This window comes from Hippocampus zosterae, chromosome 21 (assembly GCF_025434085.1).
Source record: "Hippocampus zosterae strain Florida chromosome 21, ASM2543408v3, whole genome shotgun sequence".
Classification (NCBI taxonomy): domain Eukaryota; kingdom Metazoa; phylum Chordata; class Actinopteri; order Syngnathiformes; family Syngnathidae; genus Hippocampus; species Hippocampus zosterae.
In genome coordinates this window covers 5,355,156-5,382,200 of record NC_067471.1, presented here as the reverse complement: position 1 = coordinate 5,382,200, position 27,045 = coordinate 5,355,156, and the positions used below count along the sequence as shown (strand labels likewise).

General features: G+C 44.5%; 1 protein-coding gene and 2 long non-coding RNA genes across 5 annotated transcripts in view; 2 read left to right on the top strand and 1 right to left on the bottom strand.

Moving 5' to 3' along the window:
* Positions 1-1,195: 1,195 nt before the first annotated feature.
* The window catches only part of kcnc2 (potassium voltage-gated channel, Shaw-related subfamily, member 2), a 27,486-nt gene continuing 1,636 nt past the window's right edge, over positions 1,196-27,045 (bottom strand). The window contains exons 2-5 of one of the 3 annotated variants that reach the window (XM_052056166.1): positions 7,925-8,858; positions 7,422-7,592; positions 4,311-4,406; positions 1,196-3,196 (exon numbers count right to left, since the gene is read on the bottom strand). In XM_052056166.1, the coding sequence (XP_051912126.1) occupies positions 4,345-4,406; positions 7,422-7,592; positions 7,925-8,858 (1,167 nt within the window). In that variant the 3' untranslated portion in view covers positions 1,196-3,196; positions 4,311-4,344. Of the gene's footprint in view, positions 3,197-4,310; positions 4,407-4,830; positions 5,685-7,421; positions 7,593-7,924; positions 8,859-27,045 lie in introns of those variants that run through there. The other 2 variants (XM_052056165.1, XM_052056164.1) reach the window with 2 other exon arrangements.
* LOC127594255 (uncharacterized) lies at positions 4,382-4,852 on the top strand. Its single transcript, XR_007960661.1, has 2 exons — positions 4,382-4,516; positions 4,634-4,852. It is a non-coding gene; the product is annotated as an uncharacterized LOC127594255 (long non-coding RNA).
* Positions 6,571-7,416, top strand: LOC127594244 (uncharacterized). The gene is made up of 2 exons (XR_007960649.1): positions 6,571-6,648; positions 7,252-7,416. It is a non-coding gene; the product is annotated as an uncharacterized LOC127594244 (long non-coding RNA).

The window sequence follows — 27,045 nt, the reverse complement described above, 5'->3', positions numbered from 1 at the left end:
CGATGACACAAAAAAATACAGTTTTTGGAGAGGTGGGGGCAATGACTTTGGCATTCTGATGTTCCATAAAGTCGCTTGCATATAATATGCATGCACCCGCAATCAAGTATTCAGCGTCTGGGTTTCCATAAATAGAACAGGAAGGCGGTGTTTTTTTTTTTTTTTTGTCAAAGGGATGTTCACTCTCGTCTCATGGAATTGTCGCTTAAGCTTCAGGATTTATTTTTTGGTTTGTTTGTTTTTGTTGTTTTTTTTTTTTGCTGCACTTTAATTCATTCAGTGCCAGCCATTTTCAGAGCCTCCTTTACACTAGCATGTGATTTTTATGTATTTTTTTTTTTAATACACAAAGACATAACTGGGACTGAATGCCTGGATTCTAAAAAAAGAAAAAAAGAAACAAAAATCAATTTTTTGGAAGAATCCAGGCATTTTATTTTCATGTTTTTTTATGCATTTATTTTTTCAAAGAATCCAGACATTTCAACCCAGGTACGTCTTGATGCATTTTTTTTTTCAAATAAAGTCAAAATAAACAACTGGATGTGACAAATCTGTTTTTGTATTTTTTTTTTCCAGTTTCTGCGCCTATCGGGCTAAGGGTCAGAGTGGCCTGAATCGCTTTGCTCAGAGTCTGCTAGTTAACGGGTTAAAGTTAGTCGCAGTTGTATATCTAAAAAAAAAAATGATAAGTATAAACGTGTTTGAAGAAAATTAAAAAAAAACAATTACATCACTCAATGTAAATCCTATTGCATGACAAAATGACTTAGAAAAAGTTGAGAAAATGCATCATGCTCACCAGAGACGCCGGTTATGAAATGCGTTTGGCTAGTCGAACTCGGAGGACGGAAACATTTTGACACCATTATGGGCCAGCTGGCAGGCCCCGTGCGGATGATTTTGAACTCCGATACGCTCAAGGAACGGTCCAGTTGATGACAGAGTTGAGGTTACATCAGGCAGCGTACGGATTCTGAAGGCCCTGGGGCAGATTAGATTCACATGGCAACACTGAGGCTGAAACCTGATTGGACAAAAAAAAAAAATAGAATTGAGGCTGTGCAGAGAAAAATGTAAAAGCAATGATTAAATGCACTTACCTGTAAATTTCTCTTTTTGGGGGGGGGGGGGCGTTCATAACCCCGCCCAAAATATCACACATGCATAAGTTGAGAATTAAAACGAGCACCCATTCATGAAAAGATAAATAGTTTATGTGAATCTTTCACTTCGTATCCACTTTTATACACATTGTTCTCAACATTATATACAGCGTCTTTTATTTTATTTTATTTTTTTAGCCTTTGACACAACTTTTCTTTTTAAGCATGCACTTCAGATACAGACTCGAAACTAGAATTCGTCTCCACGACAGAACATACAAAAACGTGAACTTGGAATCAAAGAGCTCGACGACGTTCCAGAGACACGATGGACAAAATAAGCACAGCGTTGGGCGACCGTGATTTTCACAGGTAAGGGTCATGAACGGTAAGACACAAAAATACACGTTTGGAATTCAGAAAAATAAACCGATTTTTTTTTTTAAACGTTTCCCCCCCAGAGTTACATAATCTTAAAAATACACAAAGAACGGTACTCCTTTGTCACATTCAAGAATAAAGCAGCGTGTGTACTACACAAGGATTGTGGGGAGAGGGCGACACATCGACAATGCCACCTGACAGTCTCCCTCCGCCATTTTTTTTTTAAATAAACCTGCAACCCTCTCTCTTTTTTTTAACTGGAATCACAGTGTGGCTTGGCGCTTTCGTTTTTGGGATTATTGCAAATTGACCAAGGAGCATTAGGGCCAAACTGGAAGGGAAAAAAAAGGGGGGGGGGGCGGCGGTCAAGTATAAAATCGTTTTTGGAAAAAGTGATACTGCGGGAAAACATTTGAGGGAAATGAAGGAATGAAATAAATGAAAAATTTGACAAGAGGATTTTCCCCCCAAAATACAGTGAGTCTTGATGATAAATATATGATTAAATTGCATCTGACATATTTTTTTTCAAGAACACTGAACTTTTTGTATTTTTTCCCCCCAGAATTTAAAGAGGTAGAAATCAGACAAAAAGTAGTTTTAAAGTCGCTTTGATTGGCCACGGTTGTTGGCTGTGACCACATCCACAGCGGCGCAGCCCGCCAAAGTTGCCACAGCTGTGCATGTACAGGTTTTACGCTGGTCATGAAAATAGAGCCCATTGTCAGATAGTAATAATTTCAAAATGTTTATTTTATTCTGATATATATATATATTTTTTTCTTTTCAGTGTGGCCCTAATACACCTATCACAAAATGGATCTGATTATTTGGGTACAAGGAATTGCTACTGTGCAAAAGCAGCCATTCTAGAAGTCCCACTTTTTTTGTAAAAAATATATCTTTACAATTCGTAAATTTCTGCTACACATTTCCTCCCAGGAAAAAAAAAAGACAGTTGGATGCATTTGGAAGAATGAAATAATTTTAGCCACCACTGAGTTATGAGGAAACCTTTGCTCATAATCATTTGGTTTCCATTTGCAGCACTGACGCAGGGTCGTTGCATGTTCAATACACAGTGGGAGACTTCTACAATGGCGCTTGAATCGCGGTGAGGGTCAGTGGGGGTGGTAGACTCTCTTGTCCGTTTCTGTGCTAATCTCGAAAAGTGACGACATCCAAAGCCCACCTAACATGACCTTCCAAAAATAGGATATGCACATACATCAATACACAGCAGAGCATTTGAACTGACTGAAATTGACCAAAAGCAGAGATGTCACGTTGACTCAACTTAGCACGGTTGTCTCTTGAATTATACTGCATGTCCGGAATAAGAAAACACTCCATTTTCGAACACAAAAGTGCCTCAATGGACATTTAAAAAAAAAAAAAACACTTATTGCAAGAAGGGCGGCGCGAGCGAGATTTGAGTGTCTTGACGGTGCAACTTAGCAACCAAATTGCGTTGTCGCGGGTGACTTATTTACACACGTCTATTGGAGCCCTGGGGTCCCGTTATTTGGCCTCCTGCTTAGGGGATTAAATGCTTTGTCACCGTCCTCTTGGATTCTTCGGGGGAACTTCCTCCTCCGTGTGCCGAGTCACGGGGCCGACGGGGTCTCCCTAGTGGTTTTTGCGTCGACTCCCTCCTTTATTGTCCTGTAGGAGCGGCTGGAATGCCTCCAAATGGGGTCTTCCCACTGCAATAGGTCCTCATATTGTTATACAGTTTCACCCCCGGCGGGTGGGCGGGGTGGTGGGTAGGTGGGGTGTTAATCAAACCAGAAATGAATTCTCAGCCGGTCTCCATTAAATATTTTGCCATGCACGTTCGATTGTTTGAAATACATGCTCAAGGATGAAACGGACATGGTGTCTTCAACGGTTTCTGATGGAGGTGATCAATAATTTAGTCCACAGACAAAGTGGAATGTTTTTAAGAGCGCCCGTTTGGATTTGATTTTTCGGTGGGGCCAATCTATGCGCAAAAGAGCATCGTCTGCAAGCCAGTTGCTAGGCAACTCTTTGCTACTTGGAGTAATGGAGGGTGAGGTCCAAGTGTGCAAGCAAACACCTGTTGGGATCAGACGGGGAATTTTTTTTTAAAAGACAGGTGTCATGGTGATTTAAAAAAAATAAAAATAAAATCAGAATATTGTAAGAATTCATTTTGGAAAAAAAGATTCATGCTGCCAGAATAAAGTTCTAATAATCATAGGACAAAATCGCAATGTTGTCAGAAGCTGAATCCGAGGTACGAAAAATAAGATGTGATGTTACGAGAGTAACAAAGCAAAAAAATAAATCGGCTGAATGAAGTCAGAAGATTAGGACACAAAATTAAAAAAGAAAAAAAAGAAACTGAGGATTTCAGTTGAATAAAATCATCATTTGAGGGACTTTAGAAGAAGAGTGGGCTTCACTCAAGTTTCTCATTTCAGCTACAATAAAATCTTTTCATGAAAGTCTGCATTCAATACATCCTCATATTTCTTCGACGTTCCTATTATTCCATTAGTAGTCTACATTCCACAAAAAAAAAAAAAAAAAAAAAAAAAAAAAAACTAAAATTGCACGACACGACCGGATCCTCTCAAATTACATCTCGATATCCTGTCAAGGCACATCCTTCACATATTTAGATCAAACTGCCTAAAAACATATTCCGGTCTGTTGTCTCATAGATTATTGAATGACCTCCATCGATAAGAGCGTACAAACCAAAACCAAAAAAAAACAAAAAAAAAAACAGTGGTGCGAAAGGCTAAGGGGATTCGGCATTGACTCCTCCCACACACCCATGCAGAGGGTTACCTTTCTGCCAAGGCGCTGCTTTTCCCCAAAGCCATTAAGATAGAACGCCACTCTCTGCTTGTGTGAAACCAGTAAACACCATCTCTTTGCAGTTATCTGAGAGTGAACAACCAGAAACATACATACAACTTATGCACGTGCATATATGTGCAGACATGTGGACAGGAAAGAAGAACACCTCCTCTTTAAAGATTTTTGTACGCATTGTGAAGTCAATTACTTTTTTGCATCTTTGCTGTGACTGATGTGCAGTGAATTTTTGTTTAAGTATTAGAGCCATATTTTTTTAAATTATGAGTTAAAGGGGTATTACAATGTCAAAGTTATGTCGCAACCTTAAAGTTGTGATAATTAGAGGTGGGGGGGAAAAAAATGCGATGTTGCCAGAGTAAAAATCTTTTCACATTTACGTTATGAATTTGAAACATGTCATACAGACACAAACGTGTGATATTGGAGGGAACAAATGTTACGAGAATAAATATGTGCATCTCATTTTGCAGATTTTCAGAATAAATCAATACATTCTGAGGGAAAAAAAAGTCATCAAGTCACAAGGACAAAATTGACGGAGTAAAATTGTAACCTAAAAATAGAATGTTCCGATTTTTAAAATTTCAAATTCTTCTTTGGACTGCGTATTTTGTGGAGGCTGACTCAACAGCGCCTCTGCAGGTCCAAGCCAAGTACTGCGCTCAAGTTTACCGATACATAAAACCCAACCGAAAGCAGGTGTCAAGTGCTTCCTTTTTTCACATGGCAGCAGATATATGATATTTTCACAGTGTGCGTGGTGCGGTCGCCCCCCCCTGGCAACATGGCTTGCAGACGACAATGGTTTACAGATTGCAGTCCATGCAAAAAAAACAATAAAATGAAAATAAAACGAAGCAACAGCTGTCTTATTGTTTTATGGAAGCACACCTTTCCCCTCTCGGCATCCAAATAGAGCGACATCTAATATCCCTGATTACAAAACATGTCCTTCATTAAATGTTACGGCTGCTACTTTGAAAGCCATCAGCTGTTTTTTTTTTTTTTTGCAATATGACAATATCAAATCCAAAAGTAAATAAATAAAGAGGGAAACTTCAAGTGACACAGGAGGATAGCCAAGCACGCTTTGACGGTAGTCAGTCGATCCACCTTTGCTACAGGTGCTCAGCGATTTCGCACAGTTCAGTTTTTGATCGGATAATGCAAAAATAAAAATAAAAGTGTGGCGGCGCCGGACGTCTCACAGGATGGAGGGAATAGGGGAACGGGAGCGCCGTAGCGGGCAGGGCGATCCGTAGGGCGAGGTGACGGGAGACAACCTCAGGGCGTTAGCGGTCATGCCTGCTATGTTGTTTAAGCTGCGAGATTTCTCGTAGCCTTCAGATGGAGCGCGACAAAGAGGTGGAAGTGGTGCGGGGACATGAACACACACAGGCAGGCAGGCAAGGCAGGCAGGCAGGCATCCAAGTCCAGGCCGAGTGAACCGTGGCAAGACAGGAGACAGGAGTGAAACAGAGCAACTATCACATCGTGTACGGTGAATGCATGCGCAGATTATTTCCCGAACGGTAAGGCACGATGAAGTCGTACTTGAAGTCCAGAATGACAATCAGGGCCAAATTGGAGCTTCACTTCAATTGTCATCAAAAGTTATCAAAGAAAAGATTTTTACGATAGCTCGAAAAAGATTATCCCCGGACGAATTGACTAATGATGAAAAAGTTCGGAAAAAGGGAGGGATGAACGCACTGGTGTCAAAGTAAAGGCCCGGGGGCCAGATCTGGCCTGCCGCATCACCTTATGCTGCCCCCAAAAGTGTCAACTTCCATGTTCCTAGCTAAAGTCCGGTCCGAAATGTTAAATTGTGACTCGTGCTATATCGAACAAACAACCAACAAAGAGCTGTTTTTAAGCGGTGACAAGTTCAACGAAGGCTGAAGTGACAGCCGAAACCGTCAGCTCGGTTGGAGGTTTTCCCTTGATGGATGCGCGGTTAAAACTAACGACAGGCTGGCGATGACAGTTTTAGTTCAGCTTGAGATAAAGACGGACGGGCGAATGACGGACTGGCAACACTTACTGACTGCTGATTTGTTGAGAGCGTATGAAACTAACCCCTCTTCGAGTGAGCGGTCTCTTATTAACGGTTGGCCCGTGGACCCAAGCCGTCAATTTGTCACAAGTTTCATAACTGCTGGGGAGGAAGTTAAATATTTATTCCGATCATTCAGACAGATGGCTTTTAAAGCAATTTTAGACGGGTATGATGGAGCACAATTGTACAGAGCTTTGCCGTGACGGCGAGGAATCGAGTACGGTGTTCCGTTGATGCCTCCCGAAGGTACAATCAAGTCGGAAATGATTGGACTTCCCTGTGACTATGTCATTCTGCTGTGTCATAAAGGTGCGGTCAGAGCACTCAGCACAATCGTACAGAACTTCGCAGTGACGGCGAGGAACCGGGTACGGTATTCCGTCAAGCCTCCCAAAGGTACAATCAAGTCTCAAATGATCGGACTTCCTTGTAACTATGTCATTCTGCTGTGTCATAAAGGTGCGATCAGAGCGTGTAGCACAATCGTACAGAACTTTGCCGTGACGGTGAGGTATCGGGTACGGTGTTCCGTTGATCCCTCCCAAAGGTACGATCAAGTCGCAAATGATTGGACTTCCTTGTTACTATGTCATTCTGCTGTGTCATAAAGGTGCGGTCAGAGCGCGCAGCACAATCGTACAGAACTTTGCCGTGACGGCGGGGAACCGGCTACGGTGTTCCGTCAAACCTCCCAAAGGTACAATCTAGTAGCAAATGATTGGACTTCCCTATGACTATGTCATTCTGCTGTGTCATAAAGGTGCGGTCAGAGCGCGGAGCACAAGCGTACAGAACTTTGCCGTGACGGCAAGGTATCGGGTACGGTGTTCCGTTGATCCCTCCCAAAAGGTACGATCAAGTCGCAAATGATCGCACTTCCTTGTAACTATGTCATTCTGCTGTGTCAAAGGTGCACTCAGAGCGCTAAAATTAAAGCTCATTAAACCTCTATGGAAACCAGGCTGGGACGGGAATGCATTCATGTTAAAGAAATTAATAAAAGGAGGTAGTGTACATACCTGTTTTTCTTAAGCCTCCATCTGCAGGACAATTGTAATCGCTAGCAGCGATTAGAAAACACGTCCCCCCGCTCCGACGGTCCTGTTCTCGGGTGCTGGACCTTCGCATGGCAACTCTTTCCTCCGGGGACACGGTCAGGTCGCTGCCGCCGCTACAGTCCGCCGACAGTACTGCGAGCGGTATCACGAGCATGTCAAAACATACTCAAATGGTCCGCCGGTGGAGTCCTCTGGTCTTGGCTCGAGAGACAATCGAGTACAAAAGCCATGAAGCTACTGCGCGTCACGACCTGATCATTTTGGTTTGATGGGAATATTTGTTCCGACTTATTTTGTCATTTCAAAGCGTGTTGTAGATTTCAAGTGTCACCTGAGAATTTGGACCAGCAGAAACTGAATTCTTGAGCACGCCCCGAAAGAAAAACGCAGGACTGCGCTTGCGAAACGTTTAGACGGCCGGTTCACACCCGCGCATGTTTTTCATTCTCCCAAAGCGGGCTTACCTGAGCGATTGCGTTCGAGTCCCCTGCCGCCTTTGACGTGGCACAGGTCACCTTGAGTGCTGTTGCAGGTGGCGGTGAGATCAGCTTTGCAGTAGGTCGGGGAGCCTCCCTGTACCGCCTGGGGAATGTGTTTCTTCCGTTTCTTGGGGAGCTTCTGCTTGGCCATGGCCAGGGAGTAGTACATCCCAAAGTTATTGACAATGACAGGCACGGGCATGGCTATCGTGAGCACTCCCGCCAAAGCGCACAGGGCGCCCACCACCATGCCGGACCAAGTCTTTGGATACATGTCGCCATACCCGAGAGTGGTCATGGTCACCACGGCCCACCAGAAGCCGATGGGTATGTTCTTGAACTTGGTGTGGAGGCTCGCCGTCGGATCGTTGGGCTTAGCGCCAATGCGTTCGGCGTAATAGATCATGGTGGCAAATATTAACACTCCCAGTGCCAGGAAGATGATGAGCAGCAGGAATTCGTTGGTGCTGGCCCGTAGCGTGTGGCCCAACACCCGGAGCCCCACAAAGTGACGGGTGAGCTTGAAGATACGCAGGATACGAACGAAACGCACCACCCTGAGGAATCCCAACACGTCCTTGGCAGCTTTTGAGGAAAGGCCACTCAGGCCTACTTCCAAGTAGAAAGGCAGGATAGCCACAAAGTCGATGATGTTCAGCAGACTCTTAACAAATTCCAACTTGACCGGGCAGAAGGTCACCCGGACCAGGAACTCGATGGTGAACCAGAAGACGCAAACGCCTTCCACATAGATGAGTGCGGGGTCAGTCTCAATCTCGTACTGCGGTCCCAGATCGGGGAGGCTGCTGTTCCGCGTCGCCTCCGTCTTGTTGACGATGGTGTGGAACGCCTCGTGGGTCTCCAAGCAAAAGGTCGTGATGGAAACCAGGATGAAGAACAAAGACGCGAAGGCAATAAACTGCAGGGGGGGGGAGAGAAACACACAATTGACGACGGCTTTAGACCAGATGTTCCAGGTTATTCGGCGCTACGGAGCGGCTAAGCCCCCTTTGCAAAATCGAGATAAATCGTTCACTCCAAAGTGAGAGTGTAAACACAGACGAGTTTTAATTAACTTGCCTCCAGAGAGAAATGCAATCTATTAGCAAGTGCAACAAACAAGCACACGCTTCTTTTTGCGCCACTTGTTGACATGAGGCATCAGATTAAATCTCGAGACGTCTGGCGGTTCGCAATATAACGAGGATGCAAAAATTCACTGAATTTCTTCAATCTGTCAAACTGGGGGGAAAAAAAAGCACAATCATAAAACTTTATGGCGACATTATGATCGGAATAATGTGAACGGGATCATTAGCGGTTGAGATGAAATTACAGTTGGCCTGGAAGCGTTGGCGGTGTGAAATCTGACCGCGCGAAAACACACATGACATGAAATGAAAACAAAAAGTACTCAGGCTAAATTTAATGGACGTTGCTCGGAAATTAGGCCTTTGGGAACGTTTTGAGGGGGTCTTTCGAAAATAATCTGCGCAAGTAGACGAATTGTTTAGCGTGCAGAGTGTAAAGAAACAAAACAACATACAAGTCGCACTGGAGTATAAATCGTATTTTTGGGGGTAATTTATTCGATAAAATCTAAACACCCAGGAAATGAAATTTTCATCCTCCATGTCATTTTTAAAACAACCCCGCCAACTCCGGAGGTAGAAGATGTGGCGCTTCCTCTTCTACGTCACTTACGTCGTTGAGTTATCAATATAGGCTAGCACGCCCTCTTGTGGTTGAATGTGGAATGATATGTGTTGTGATTTATAGTCCGGAAATCACGGTAGTCCGTCTGCAATTTTTTTCAAGTCTCTAATAAATAACCTTGGAAGTCATTTTTCAAATCACAAGCGCAAAACCATCCGTCAAGTCAAAGACAACACAGCCAACTCGGAAAGAAAACCGAACAGGATCTAATGACGGTTCCGTGTTCCACATGCAGCAGTGCAGCAAAGCTCTCACAGTCAACATAATTTTACTTTTAGCTTCTAAAATATTCCGACAGACTAAAAAAGTTTCGTCTACACAACATCTCGTTTTTCCGGCCTCTATGAGCAAAATGAAAAAAAAAAAGTTTTTGTGGCTTTTAAAGGGAATGATTCCACTCATACGCCCAAACACAAAAAGCCTATGACTAATTAAGAGACTTCAGAGAAAGTCCAATTCACTTTTACGCTCCGGTAGAAATATATTTTCTCGCGATATAAATGCCAAAGGGGAGGTTTTATGGGGGGAAACAACATCTCATGAAACTGTTTTGTCAGAAGTTAGATTCACGCAGTCAACAAAGTCAATGTCATATTCTAAAGGCTAATTGTAATGCACTCCTAAATTTGATTTTTTTATTTTTTTCTGTCCGTCACTAAATCAACGTGAAAGATTTAAGGGCACGAGAAACAACAAAGCACTTAATTACATTACGTATCGTCTCCCCAAAAAAAGTGACAGTCAAATCAACATCGCCTTTTAGGTGTCTATGTGGGAGGGGTTGGGGGGGGGGTGACTGATGTGTCCTTTTGTTTATTCCCGGGGCTCTTCACCGCTGCGCTCACCGGGAGTCACATTGAGGGAGGACCGACTGCTGAGCAGGTACTTTGCAGATTAAAACCGAAGACAAAATAATAATAATAATAACCCAACACAAGTGAAGATATTAGTAAGGCAGGGCAAACTTTTTGTGATCACTGAATTCACTCGAGTCCGGAAGCTTTACCGCTCCTGGTGGGATTGGGGTATGAAATTAGGGACTTAGAATTTTCATTTGAACAAAACAAAACAAAATAATTGACCACTCACACGTTTTGCTGCAAAATCTATGCATGGCTTAAAAAGACCAGGCCTGGTGAGTGACGTGGGTGTCGGCAAAAGAACATCTAAAAAGGGCTGGCACTGAAACATGATTTTTTTTTTCAAATTTTCTGCAATTAATTAGCGCAAAATGAATGCATAAAATTACAGAAGCCATTAAATCCGCTTTGATGTGCCGCGCAGCAGCAGCCGATCAACAGGAGGGGAACGGCTCACGCCGAGAAACGTGCATGACGTCTAATTGTATTTATTTATTTTTAAAATCGCATTGTAAAATTAAACCCCAGTTAAACCAATATTATATGGTGCTTTTTTTGCTGAATGGCTCATTACAGCCCATTGTTGCATAATTTAACTGCCAAGTAATTGACTTCCATCTCAGTCTCGGTTCTATAGAGACCGGCTCGGATAATGCGAGGTTATCACGAAACAAAAAGCACGCTGAAAAATAAAGCCTGGGAGATCAGTTCCCAGAATATCCAACGCAGGAAATTTTCCTTTCATCAAAACACAATGCTGCACGTCTTCCCTTGATCAGCTGGCGCTATGGTAACACAACCTTCATCTATTTTTATTTTTTGGGGTGAATTGAACGATGCAGTATGGGAGAATGAACAGTTGTGCTATTTGACAGGGAAAAGGGGGTTTTGTAGGTAGGAGATATTCATTGGTGACCCGAATCTGTGGCAGGGTCTCATCCCAATTTGGCTTTTTTTGGTTCTGGGAAAAAGTCCAACAGGAAAAAAAAAAAAAAAAAGAAAAACAAGCTCGAGTCCAAGCAGTTCTACTTACAAAAAGAGAGCAACACTGACCATATTTGGCTCTTCTGTCTTTCTTCATGGTGTCATCGGGATGACTAATTGGATGGCTATGTGTGGGTCATTTGTTTTTCCGAGGGTTCAAAAATCCACAAAAAGAGCAAAACGGCAAACTCACTGAACATCCACTTATAACCCAAAGTTGGAACTCACACAGTTTTTGAGGGCTACAATTCTGCTCACCTCTCCCTACTTCTGCACCGATGCCATGTCGGGCTCCCGTTACCGTGACGACCGAGGGCGACTACTCCAAAAATAAATAAAGAAAGAAATAAAGCATGCGCCCTGACTGTATCTTCACCTCCCAGCCGCCATATTACCGAATGCTCAATTGTATTGTGACTCCATTGCGGTGTCACGATGGCACGCTAACGAGAAGGATAATGAACTGACAACAACAGGCAAGCGGCACGAAAAAAAAAAAAAAAAACCGACACAGAGACATTTCGAAGCCGCTCCACATGACAAAAGGATTTGCTGTTCCCCTTGTTGTCTCCCGTCATTGTCTCCTACTGTCATGCCCAAACACACACACACACACACACACACACACACACACACACACACACTCATACACGCGCACACGCACTTCTTCCTCATTATCCCGCCGTGCTGTGACATGACAGCCAGCTCACTGGGGGAACACTGCTAAACCCATATTGCTTTTGGCAGCCAACGGTTCTCCAGGGCGGAAAAAAAAAAACCCCATAGCCTTTCAGAAATGTCCTCATTTGAATAATACATTTACATCTTCACAGAGGATAAAGAATAAATGCACGAGAACATTCTTATTTTGTCAGTCTACGTATGCCTCGCCGTTTGTGTTCAAATCAATGTTGCTTGCTAGTTTCATTCGCCCGTCGATGGGGTATTTCATTGTGTGTTAGCATCACGCGAGCAAACATTTGCATGCAAAACACAGAATTCCCTTAATTTTTCTTCTGTTTAATTTGACAGTGACGCGGTGGTTGGTCATTTAACTTGTCATGGGAGAATCTCAAAGCAGTGGAAGGAGCAAACTTAAGGAGCAGATACTACACGGTACGGTACTACCGCTACATTACAGCCTCCGGGTCGGATTAAAAATAACGTCTCGAAGATCCCGGGGAGAGTGCGATACCAAATATAACTCACGCGAGGCTCATTCATGTGTTCACGTCGCCTGTTAATATCTCAGCAGGCGCCATTGATACATGACAGCACAGGTTGATATTTGCAGTGCTTTCGTTGAGCGACACGCGTCTCCGTAACTATGCTGATGCTGAGATGTGTTGCTGCAGCGATGGCGTGAAGATGATTTTTTTTTCTTCTTTTAAATTATTCTTCATACATTTTCTCAAATTGAACCAAGACGACTAGCTGGCTGGATTTTCATTCATTGTTCACGCGGTCATGAGCTAGTCCCGTGCTGTAGACGAAATAAAAGAATTTCTGGAAACACTGCTCCATTTTTAGATCCCCGACATTAAACATGAAGTAAAACAGCTTTCCTCTCCTTCAATGCCACATTTGGGATTTTAAAAATCATACTTCCCCAAACAGCCCCCGTCGCCATAAAAAGTTGTGCATTTCCCGATTTGGGCACTGACAGGTCGTTTTTTTTGAAAAAAGACACAACCCTTTGATTTGGGGGGCATTAGGGGGGGTGTATAAATCCAAGCTCCCAAATCCCGGGAGACTAAACTTGACATTAATCACATTTCAAGGCAAGGACATATCTAAAAGTCTGACGGGATAATCGGAAACAGAGGGAGGGATCAGAAAGACAGAGACGGGACGGCAGACGTGTGGCCTCATTACACTGAGCCGTCGTGATATTTTAATAGTCGGCAGCATGTCTGAGCCGGTGTGGCGTGAAGAGTTTGGAGACGGAGGCGCCGCGTTTGACAATAGTATCATAGAAAAAAAAATGCTAGCAAAAAAATAATAATTATATAATGACATAGACAAATGGGATGGATACTTGAACAAATGGTGGGGCAACACATGTAGACAGATAATGACAAAAAACGCATGCGTTCTTTATCCTCTGCAGAGACCCACACTATCATCACATCCAAAATAACATAAAGTTACTTTCAGTTTCAATCACTGCCAGACAATACAAATAGTGGTTTGATGTTCTGGATCTACTTTTAGGTTCTTGTCAGGGAGGACAGATCTTCTTTGGAGTCGCAAATGCCGTGCGCTATTTACGTTTGTGTGTCGAAGACGCGATGTCTGCGGGACGTCCGTTCTCAATTGTGATTAAAAGCCTGGTTGGCAGGCATTTGCTCAGCCCTCTCAAGATTTCCAGAATCCATGAATATATTATTGTCATTAAAAAAAAAAAGACAAAAGCAAACGTGCAATTACACAGAGAGCAGAAATGAAAATAAGTGAGACAAGGCGAGCGGAAGCACAGACAGTTGCTACGATTTGTCACTTTTTAAGTGCCGATAGCCGATTGCATGCCCCAGGGCTCTGCCCTCGGTAGCCATGGCAACAAAAGCAGTCATGTGACAAATTGGATATAAAACTTGTTCCTCTTCACTTGTTGTCTATTTTGACGTAAAATCGTCCGGGAACGCTTACAAAGACACTGGGCAACTGTTTGGATTTAAATTATGAAATTAAGTTGCAAATGCATTGAACTCAAAATGAAACGCCTTCACTCAACTTCAACATAGTTCCGAGATATGAGTTTTTCGATGAATTACGAAGGATAGGTAAAAAAAAGTAAAATGATTTGGAATTAACCCTTTCATGCAAAAAATAACTAAGATAGGTGAAAACAATAGCGGATCTCTCACTTTGTCCGCTCCATTCACTGACAAAGTGCATGGCAGCAGCTCAGCGCGATTCAACATCTTCGCCGAGAGATAAGGTAGGGACATTCTCCTGTTGCTATGACGATGAGAAACGTGAAAGCGGCGGCTGCGGCATGCCGTGACAAAAGACAGGAGAGCTTCCGACAATGCCCGCGCCGATCCAGCCTGAGCCGAGCTGAATCTTGATGTGTTTTGACAAAGCAGCAACATGCGAGCGGAGACTTGCTAACGGCGACCTTTGCTACCGTGATGTCAAACTGCAGAAAATTCACACTCCGTATGTGTTCACATAACCCACCAAAACAAAACTGGTGTCAAAATATCATCCTATGAAAATATTCAAGTAGGCCCCAAACTGGGCCGCAAGTCAGAACTGCCTCACCCTGACCCCCCCCCCCCAACCCCCCGCCCCACCTCCTGTTCAGTCAAATTAAATTTGCACTGTCCATTGCGATGAACTCAAAAGAAAAAGAGAAAATCACCAGTAACAATTTTCAATTTGTTTGCAAATTTATAAAATTGCTTGCATGCTATTTAGTCGTAGTAGTATTTAGTAGTGTGTGCATGCGTACGAGCATCCTCCCATGCACGCGTCGATGCAAGCACGCTTCTACTTCCTCATCTAAATCTCTTTTGTGATATTCTTTGACTTGATTTATTTTTTATTCCTCAGTTAAATGATCAAACCGGAATTGGCCAAGACCCGTTAAAAAAAAAAACCCAAAAAACGTTTTTACTGCCATGAGATGTCAGGAGATGGCCTTGTGCTTTACGTGACCCACCGCTGTTGAAATTTGACTTCTCAATTGACCATTTTTCCCCATGTCACTCAATGTTAAGCAATATATTTATAAATAAGTTCTACTTTTGGAATCAGAACCCCAGAAAACAGTCTCATTCATGCAATCGTGCGATGAAAGCGTGCCAAAAACGCTCTCTGGTGGGAAAAAAGAAACCCTAGCATTAGCGCAATAATTGCATTTCTGTCTGAAAGCGGATGAGATAAAAGGTATCTGAAACGAGAAGGCGGCAGTCAAGAGACAACCGAATGCAAGGAAGTCAAAAAAAAAAAGGGAGGCATGAAAAATAGAAGACAAAAGCAGATTACAGACATGGTGAAAGAGGAGAGCGAGACGTGCGAGTGACGATAATGAACGCTGCCGCTCATTGTGGCTCGCTCAGATTCCGACCGTCCGCCGTCCGACGATTCCGCTTTAAATAATACAGCTAAAATGGAAAAGCTCTCATCGCCCGCGTCCATTAAGCCAAATCGCACTCTGCTCTGGAAGAAAAATCTCTTTAATGATTCATGAAGCGGCTCCCATTTACTATCAAACAGACTCGGCCGAATGGCAGCACGATCCAGCCAGTGAAAAGTTGAGCTTTTTTTTTTTTTTTTTTTTAACGTTCAACTATTTAAAAAATATGAACTACCGTCGTCCTTTGAGGACAGGTATCAGCAATTATCTCCCCCGTAGAACACACCGTTTACATTTCCTGGGGCCTGTCTCAATTTCGTCACTCGTCGCAGAGGATAAAGACTATATGCCTTTTGAGTATTGCTTTATCTGTCTTCACGTCAATGGCTCTCGTGTCTTAAAAAAGGAAAAAAAAATCAAGTCTTGCACCAATGTATGCAGTCAGCATTTGTTTTAGCTAATTCATTCATTCATTCATTCATCTTCCGAGCCGCTTGATCCTCACTAGGGTCGCGGGGGGTGCTGGAGCCGATCCCAGCTGTCTCCGGGCAGTAGGCGGGGGACACCCTGAATCGGTTGCCAGCCAATCGCAGGGCACACAGAGACGAACAACCATTCACGCTCACACTCACACCGAGGGACAATTTAGAGTGTTCAATCAGCCTGCTACGCATGTTTTTGGAATGTGGGAGGAAACCGGAGCACCCGGAGAAAACCCACGCAGACCCGGGGAGAACATGCAAACTCCACACAGGGAGCCCGGAGCTGGAATCGAACCCGGTACCTCTGCACTGTGAAGCCAACGTGCTAACCAATGGACTACCGGGCCACCCTTGTTTTAGCTAATGTTGAACCCAACATTCTGAATTCCGAAAAATTAGCCAACAGCATACACTGGAGCACCCCCGCCCGCCCTCCCCCCCCCCCTCCAGGGGATATTTATCAACACCAGGCATTATGGCTGAACTTATCTGACGTTCCGCGTCGAGTTTAAAGCCAATTACCCCGCAGGAAACGAGCAGAGCCGTGGCTAAACCGAACCCGGCTCAGAGCACACAAACAGGCACACAGAACGGAGCCCCTATAGCAGCGATTATTACAGAAACCACAACGGCAACATGAACTCGGCTCCGAGACGAGAAGTAAAACTAAATATAACTTCCTGCGCACCCTGTGGCCAAGTAAACAAGAGCATTACTTTGAGCTAATAAAAAAAAATGAACGGCAATGAGAAAAACTTTTTTGTTTTCCATCTCGCGCCCCCCCCGCCCCGAAGGTGACAAAGATATAAGTAACACGACAACGGATAGAGTGACGAAGCAGCGCTGCAGATTGATGTGCACATGAAATAATATTGCTGTAGGGGTGGGGGTGGGGGGTGGGGGGGTATTGCGTTCCACGATAGGATAAAGGCCGAGAGCTGTCAGCTTTTATTTTATTAGGATTTTTTGGGGGGGTTTTGGCTTCTCTCGCCATTATGTCCGGGTGTCACCTTCTGCCATGAACGCATGCCAAGGAAAACAGACACTAATCCCTCCGGAGACTCTGCTCCGGGTTTGTGATTTCCAAATGCCGCCCCCCCACCCCCCCGTCTCAAGGTCACTGCCATCCGCGGGCAGACGGACAAAAGGGAGGCTGACGGAGCGGGAGAAGTTGACTCGGGGAAGTGCGTCAAACTAATTTTCATCACTTGCTACTCAAGAGTCGGGACGGTGAAGATCATCAATGCCTGAAGACCTCATCGTGTTTCGCATCCGCAATTTCGATTTCATTATCGAAACCTGAAACGGTTTCATGCCTTACCCCGGTGGAAGCAGGGCCCGGTTCCCCTAAATCGGGCCGTCACAAACCAGGGCCCTCCGGTAACACCGGATGACGTGGTGCCCCCAAAGTAACGCAATTAACTCGAGGCGGAAGCGGGGGAAAGGGAGACTTCGATTTATATGCAAAACTCCCCACTGTGAGTCGTAGCCAAACAAAAGAGTCTCTCCGAGAGATTTGCCGTTTAATGTCGGCGTGTGGCCGTACAAAGGGAAGCGGATCATGAAGGTTTCAAAAGAAGTCTTTGCCTTCAAAAGGAAACTGAAGAATACGCTCTGCCGGAAAGATCAATGCCAGATTGTTCAAACGGTTCCTCGCTGGATTTGGTCCCCAATTTTTGGAGCCCGAAATGCCTAAATTTATGGTAGCGTCGGACAACGATGGCGCTCTAGTGCTGCCGGAAAGTCTTCATGTGTTAAATTGGAACAGAAAGAACAGATGAGAACCAAGGTAATATATTGACTCAGTTTAAGCATTCTGATCCCCCCCCCCACCAACCCCCACATGTATAACCCTGAAAGAGCCGTCCAAGAATATCCTTCTGATGGGGAAAAAAGCCCAAAAAAGGTGAATGTAGGCCAAGTCAGTGAGGCACAGTATATGGGGGAAAGCCAAGAGACTTGGCTAGATTTGAGCTCATCCCCAGTGAGTCTGGGTTTTTCATCCCCGCCCCCCCCAAACCCGTTTCTGATTGATCGCCTCGTCTGCCTCAACAGGTGCCTGCTCCCGTTGCTCTCACGCTACCCGTGTTTTGAAAACACGAGCTGGATATAAGGGAGCTTGTTCTTATGCCCTTTTTTGGGGTGGATTGGAAGCAAGATTCTGTCAGAAAACCTCTCCGAAATCGAGGACAAATTTCACGAGAACTTGGGAAAAACCGCAGATTTCGAGTTCCGATTGAACATTTGGCAAATATATTTCAATCCGAAAAAAAAAAAAAACGTTTTCGGATTAGTGCCTGCGTAATAGGACGTGAAAACCGCACCGCCGAAATGTCTGAGTGCAAACATGCTCCACAGCAAAATGTAATCCATTAGCGTCCCCGCGAAGTAATTATTAACACACAGACGGGAGACATCCCGGATGGCTCGGGCTCAGACAAATGTATCTGCCTCGGCGCACGTGCATATATTATTCCGACATTACGAAGCAACGGATGTCTCTTCCGCATAAAAATTGACGGGTAATCATCTTTGCTCTGTGACTTTGTCCGTCTTTGTGACAGCTCCAAACTTCTCCTGAAATTCCCTGCCCGGAGACACCGATCAATAATAGATGAGCGATCGGGTCGAATGACTCTTTTGTTCTACCCGCTCAATCCACTGCTGGTGAAACTCGAAAACTTGAAATGTCTTTTAAAGGCAATGATTGGAATTCAGTGTTTTCCGAGCCTGTTATTTTGGTCGTCCCCAGAAAGCATGTTTCTTCAATGAGTGTGCAGTAGGATTTAGATAAGGGGAATCAAAATGTCATCTCGTATGAGTCCAACATTTTGGTCTTTGCCAATTTGGGGGAGTTTTAGGTCTTGGCAATTTCATTGTACCCTGCACGGATTCATCAACGCGACCACAATTTGTTTTGTCCTTCTCTTCAATTTGTCATTGATTTTCCTTACCCCAGTCCAAGGGCACAAACAACTTTGTCCTCTTATGCGTGCCTGTTTGACTCGCGGCTAAATCTTGCCAAACGGGGGATTTACCGAGCCTGAATGAAATAGAAAGACACGCTTCGTGAATTTACAAGTGTCTGACAGCTGACAGCGCCCGGAATGATATCAGGGTGATGAAAGAAGTGTTATTTCCTAGTAGCACGTGGAGGGAGGAATATAAAAAAAAAACATACAGCATCTCAGTCGTGAACACTGTTGTGTACCTCAGAAGCCCTTTCTCTGAAAACTCATCCTCCAGTAAACATGGGAACAAGGATTTTTTAGCTTCCAGGCATCGATGTATTGATTCGAGGAAGGTCTTTATTTTCCAGTGTGGGATTCTACTTGGCTGAGCTTAACTCGCCTTGGTTTTCCCTACATGAAAATAGTCTCACAAGAAACGGTAAAAAACAATGTTGCTGTTGGTGAGGATACCAATTTCACACCGAGCGCAGCAAGAAAACGCAACATTATTGCGGTGACAGACAGTTCTAGGGACTGTTCCAAACTACCTCTGGAACACTGCATAGTCTCAGAAAACACATTTACGGAATGTACAAGTTCACCTTTTCAAGACTCCAGACCAAAACACTGGTTTACATTCGCTATCCGAATTCGAAATTCTTGGAATTCCTGGCGGAACAGCAACTAGAAATACTTTGTGGTACTCGCTGGTGCTGGTAAAAATGAGACATGGTATCTATTGGAGCAGGGGTGTCAAACTCATTTTTAGTTACTGCTTCCCTTGGAGGGCCGTGATAACTGAAACTATATAAAGAAATCAAGAATAATGTCTTATTATTTTGATTAATATGTATTTTATTGATATTTATTCATTTGTTTCAGTAACTGTAATGAGGGGGTTTGGTAACAAGAAAATGCTTACAATATAGACATGGAAGTCGTCATCTTTGATTTGCTTTCGTGGGCCACTTAAAATGATGGGGCGGGCCACATCTGGCCCACGGGCCTTGAGTTTGACACCAGCGTTTCATTTAATCGTCTCCAAAGGTTACACATGAGCTTGACGCAGCTCAAAAATTGTAACCGGTAAGGCAGCGCAGGACTACTTTGGTTGTGAAAAGGAACATAAAGGCCAGATGTCAGGATGCCCCCCGCGTACTAATTGCCTGTATTCTAAGACGCAACCTTTTCCCAGGGTCGAATCGCTCTCCACCTCGTTCGGGTGCCTTGCATTCTCGACACGACAGTTTTACAAGTCCTTCTTGTCACTGCCGCCTGTATTCTCCGTCATTAAACATGTACGGCTACAGGCGAGGCGGAAACGAGCGTCGCCATAAAGTCAGTTACAAAATTAACAAAAGCGGGCTCGTTTGTTTACGCCGAGTATCCCCGCAGAACTTCCACCGTCGGTGCCGTTTTGGATTTGAACAAGCTGTTTGCTTCGCTTTTTGAAAAATGACGGCCCCGGGACCAAAAACTGGGTAAGTGGGTCCCTCTTTCCTTGCTGAGAAATATGACTCATCCCACCCCTTTTCCCGTTGCACTACTTTACACTAACGGTGAAAAATAGACCTATCAAAAATATCATTTTATCAAACAGCCATCCCAAAAGAAATTGTTTTTGTTTGGGTGAAGCGGTGGGGGGGGGGGGGGGGCACGCACAGAGGCACCAATCATGTTGACAGAGTAAAGCCAGAAATAGCAGGACAGTTGGGACTTAGAAACCGGCTGATGAAAAGGCGCCGATTCAAGTCTTTTATATTCACCATTTCAGGCGACCGATTGAAACCGTTCGTCATCCTTTGTGAACTAGGACGGTGTCGAAATCGAGTCAGCTTACATTCTCAAACACGCAAAAACGGATAACAGCCGTACGCAAAGTCAGAGACGCAACCGATGGCGTCGACTTGCGGGAAATGTCAAAACAACATCCCGATACCGTTTCAGATGTTAATTGAACGGGACAAATGAGCCAAAGACGAAATGAAAACACTCGCAAGGAGCATGAAGACGATTGTAAACGATCGTCAAATCGGAAGAAGCGGGACCGCAGCTCATTTCCCGCGTTCATTTTAAAGCACAAAGGCTTAAGACGCAAACCGTCGGCTTCGCCGCTAGTCTCTTAACGTCCACTCGGGTAACCTAATTTATCACAACCGATAAACGACTTCATCAATCACCGAGAGGACGAAGGAACATTAGCGGCGGTGAAACGACCCCGCGGCGAATAATACAATGGCTCGTAATAACATTTCCACGGGGCGCTGAGCAGGACAGAGACACGCGGCTGAAACGCGTACGGGATATTTTATCCACGTCATCCCGGGGTGATCATTGTTGGACTGCGCGGCCGCCACGGGACGTGCATTAGCATTGCGGTGTGACGGCGGAAGTGGGGGGCAAAAAATGCTGCCCAGATGGCGTCGAGGCAGGGCAGCGCTAGCGTTACCAACCTCCTGCCGCCTGGAAGCCCGAGATCAAAAGCGGGGGCCGAGACAATTCCTAACTGACAACAAAATCAAACGCGACAGACGGGGAAGATGACAAAGGGCGAAAAAACGCAGAGTCACTGCGCATCCTGAGGTATCACTTTCACCCGGATACTGAACCGAGACCGATTTGCAGGTCAACAATTTGACTTTGGGAGCGTTCCGCTTTGTGCTGGCTTTAGCTAGAAATCCATCCCGCGATCCCGCAGTTTCGGCCACAGGCCTTCTCGCATGTCACCGTGACTCAAGGATATTTCGATGCCTGCCGTCTTGCGTCTCTGATGTCATAGTTTTTGCGTGATTTGAACATTTTGGAGTTTGGACCCAGTGGCGGGGAGATTTAACGTATGCGCCCTTTCGCTATTTTGTAGGCCTATTTTGGACACTTGTTGAGGTGGCGGTCTTGAGCCGAGTCAGGAATGAACATCATCCTCTGCCGGGGAGTCTGATAAGCAGGTCCCGAGGGTCCTCCGGGTCTGCGCAGGCCTGAGTCCAGTCGAGAATGACTAATCGGATTGTTTCTACCAGGTTGCTATCACTGAACCGTAAAAGCAACTTCGGAGGGACGAAATCTGCTGCGCCACGATACAAGCTCGGAGGGTCACTCGGCTTTCACTTGAAGTCAACAGAAAGAAACGTGAATCTTTTTTTTAATCGCATTCCCACTGTTCCAATGTTCCAAGCCATGGCCTGAATTGAAACAAAGCAAAACAATACTGTGTCTTAGCAAACTAGCGTTGGTGCAAGACATATATTCTTTATCCTCTGCGGAAACAAAAAAAAATACTCAACAAAGTCACTTAATTGCGAAACGCTTTTGTCGGTCTTTTGAATTCAGTTCTCAAGAGGAAAGTGTTTTGGGACAAAAAAAATAGAAAGTTTCTCCACTCCCATTCTAAAATTTGAGCGATTGAGAACAATAGTGGGCCAACTCCAATTTTGGGGGAGAGGGGGCGGGGTTGTGGCTGTAATTACAATCTGGTGTTTATTTATATTTAGTCTGCTAAGAATATTTAATCACTTTCAAAAAACGTTTCATGCAATAGTGGTCTAAGCCCAAATAGTTGACTCTCAATTTGTCGTTTATTCACATCAGGGCATTCAAAAAGTCCACCTAAATGGACGTAGTCCCACGAACATGATCACGGATGCCAAATGTGCCGCATGACTTGTGGTGGCAAATAATTTAAAAGTCCCTTTACAAGCGAGTGAGCAAGTTTTGCGTTTGAGAGGCTGCAAGAGAGAAAACGAAGAGGACTGACAGACAAGAACGGGGAGTGCAAAGCCCAATGGGACGCCGTATATAGCCGGCGACTGCGAGGGAACGACTCCATTCATGCATACGGAGCGAGTCGCCTTTAGTAACTATCCAAAAGTCTCGTGTCTCTCGCTTTCGGCGTGCAAATCATATTTCAGCCGTTTCATATTCAAAAACCTCCAAGTATTTGTGGTTTCAGCACTTAAACCTCGACGGGACAAAAAAAACAGTTAGCCCACTGTTGGTATTAGTGACTCTGTTGAAAAACAACCCTTTGGAGTTCGATTTTGGAAGCTGATTAACCCTTTCATGCACCCTGAAACCTGATAAACTGTCCACTGTATGATGCCTGCCCCACCCCACCCCCCCATACATTGACTCTGCTGTCACGGATATGAACGGGCGAGGAAGCGAACATGACATTATCACTAACAATGACTCATACCGCGAGGCTAGCGTCAGTGTGTTGACTCCTTACACAGGCTTGCCCACTGCTCCATTACACCGGGCTGTCACCGTTAACATCGCCGACACGACACCGTGATTGACGGGGCGGATTAACGTGACGGACAGCGGCTCCAAACATGCCCAACGGCGTGCCATCACCGCCCACGCTTGGACAGCCGCTTGCCCTGCCCTTCCTAGCCGTCAGGCCTCGCCGTCCGTTTCCGCCCCAGAAACTACGTAATGGGACCGGACAGGGTTTTCCGAATGAAGTAGGGCCTTCAAACAACTGTGGTTCTGCTCAGACAAAGATTCGCCAGAGATTTGCGAAAGTCGCCGGTATGTTATTTACTGTTATCGACAATCTTCAGGTGGCGATCGCTTTTTGTTTTGAACAATTTAACAATTTCAATAGAATCGCCTATGTAGCAGGGGTTCATAATTGTGTGCAAGCTAGATGTATGGTGTCTGATTTTTGAGCCTCTGGGTTTGAAAGGTTTTGCTGATCCCTGTGTGTGTGTGTGGGGGGGGGGTGTAAATACAATTGTACACGCTTGTATGCTCATTTTAATATGTCAAAAAAATTAAAAGCTGTATACAAGAGCGCATCTCTCTTTTTATGATTCCCAGCACGTTATTGATCCTGCCATCGGTGAAGGGCTTTTTGCGCTTGGTCAGGATGTGCGCCGCTTTAACTGATGCTTCCGTTGATGCCTCACTCTTGTTTGTCGGTTTCATAAACAGAGACCTTTGGTTTTTTTTTTTTTTGGATCAGTGCTATTCAGCTGTTTGACCTTCTCTTCCGCCAAGTCGTCACTGTGGAAATGCCCCCGTTCCACACATCAGACATACACTTGTCGCTCATGTTTGCGAAGCAACAAGTACAAATACTTCAGATCAGGTTAAGCCTAGTTTAGTTCACTTCAGCCAAGAACCCCGTATCTCCAATTTCACGTCTTGCTAGGTCCTCATTAATCCTGCTTGAACAGCTGAACTTGATTCGGAGTTCACCTGAACCACTTTAATTCAATGTCATATGCTGACCCCAATTTAATCGGAATTTCAATGGGACTGAATCATTCTGAGTGCAGCCACGTCGCCGTGTAGAAGAGGGTGTGCACACTTGTGCAACCGCATGATCTTGGGTCCCCCCCCGAGTTGTACAAGTTATCAGACGCATTCCTGGGGGGGGGGATTCTATATCCTGAAAACCTGGCATGTAAACTGGGGTGTGTAGACTTTTTCTTTTAAGTCTTTATCTGACAGTTTAATCTCGGGTACTTGGATGGCAACGATGCAAAGAGGGCATACTATCTCGCGCTGTCGGTGTCAACGGAGCGCGCGCGTGTATTATGCTCCAACGCGCTTCGTTTTCACCGCAGAGGCGCCCTGGAAACGAACAAGCTGGCACGCCAAGGGGTAACGGAGCAATAAGGCGGACCACGGTCGAGCAGGTTTCTGAAATCAATCCGTTTCACAGAGCAGACGGATCTCAATGAAAGCAGGCGGCGGGTGATGAGCGCCGGCGTTGCCGTGACGACCGGGAGGCGGGCCCCCGGCTTTGGTTTTCTTCACGCGTGCGGCAGGCGGCACCCAGACGGGGTTGGGTTTTTAACCTCTTAAGTGGCAGAAAGCAAGCGTCGGTCTCGGATGAGATCATAGACGGACGGGGATGGGAAGCGGACGTGGGGGGGAGTGGGAAGGGGGGGTGCGTGGGTGAAGCATGTGAGCCGAAAGAGAAGGGCTACAGTACAGGTAGCAAAACATCCGCCTCAACACAGATATGGAAAATGATATCAGTGGCTCTTGATATTTGGCTTTCCGTAGTTTGTTACTTACAGTCACGCATGTTTTTTCCCCAAATGGAGGAAAAAAAAACCCATAAGCTTATGAAATATTTTTTTTATTAGCATATTTTTTGTGCTATATGGTGCTTCGGAGCATAAGGCATGCCTTCAATGAATGGCCTATTTTAAAACCATTTTCATAAATAGGGCACACCGCATTATAAGCCGCATAGAATAGTAGCCACAATCATGGCTGCAGTGGCGTTATGCATCCACTAGAGGGTGCTGCGCTAAAGGCAATACAATACAATGCAATACAGCTTTATTTATATTGCGCTTTCATAATCACTGCAGCTGTAACAAAGCATTTTCCAGAATATTTACAATATTACTACTACTAATAAATACTAAGAAGAAATCAGAATGTTGATAGAAGGCACATCGGACGATAAGTTGCACTGTCGGCGTTTGAGAAAATGGAATGCTTTTAGGTGCGCCTGGTAGTCCGGAAAATATGGTCATGTGGAAAATTTATGAGAATAAAGCTCACGAGGCATAAAGAAATAAAATTCCAAAGGCAAAGTCAAATCGGAGGCTTATTTCATTTTAATGTTCATTCTCTCATGAATTTTGACTTTATTCTCTTAATCGACAATATTGTCATTTTGCGCTGGAAATATTACGACGTTACTGTCGTGGTCTAAAACTCCAACTTTGTTCTCTGGATGCCACGTGTGTGATAGAGTCGTCATTTTTTGACAGGCGGGTACGTTTCGACAGATTCGCCGGCCTGTTTGGGTCGCGCAAGTTCGAACGCGCTGGCTGCAGATCGGAGAGGCAGCGCGCGAGAGGGAAGAGAGAGCAGGACGGGCTACAACAATAGAAACAGCGCGGGGGAGCCCACGAGAACACGACTGCTGGCGCGAGCGCCTGTGAGCAAGTTCATTAAAGGGACAGACTTGTACTTTTGGACTTCGGCCTTGCCTGGAGACACAAACTCATGGAGCATTTTTTTTTTATGGCTCATTGGAACAAAGCAAATATCAACTCTAAAAACTAACTGGAAGAAAAAAATAAATCAATACGTGCACAGAAATGCAGAGTTATAAAGGTAAGTTAATTAGTGAACCGAAAGAGGAAGTTGAGGCCAACTGCAAGCAGCTCCGATTTCATCGGTATCTTAGCAACATCTCATATGTAGGCAGCGGAGGCTTGTCACCCATTGTCCTGGTTTGTGTCAATATTAGGTGGAGTGCAAATGGTTAGCGCGATCATTAGCACTTGCGCAATCGAATGAGATCCAGTGACAAGAAAAAAAAATAATAATAATAAAGATCAAGGATACATTTTATATTCTGATCAATGGCGATTTCTGGCATGTGCATTAGGTGAGGCCGCACGGGTCTGCGTCAAGGAGGCTAACTCATGAAAGAACTAAAAAGTGATGGAAAAAAATATCGTTCACGAAATCAATTTTAAAAAAAAAAGTTTTTCAAAAATGAAAAGTGAAACGACATCTTCCATATTTATTCCAATAAACAAAAATGATCGCCATCCTTAGAGTCCTCCAGTCATTTAAAAAAAAAAAAAAACTAAAATACTAAAACCAACAAAAACATTTTAACGAACTGAATTAAAAAAATGTCTTTCAATTAAAATAAAAATAGATTTTTAAATCACCCACGATTATCCGCATATGAATGTTTATCAGCATTTTGGGGCACATTTTTAGGGTCTAATTATTTTTGTCGATCTGCAATCGGCTCCAAAATCCTGATTGTGTCGATCTCAACAATAACAACAAAAAAAGTATGCTTTAATGACACGACTTGAGCAAAAATGAAGTTCCGATTCAAAACATCATCGTTACCGTATGATTGGCAAATGAACGTTTTATCGTTTGAACATTCTAAAAATGCAAAACCTGACCGTCGCTGCTTATGTTTTCAGGAATAAAATTATTGTGTGTTTGGTGAACACTTATGCCTACTATGCTACTGGATAAAAATGGTGGAATGAGTAGAGGTCCTTTTTTTCGGACGGGGGGGGGG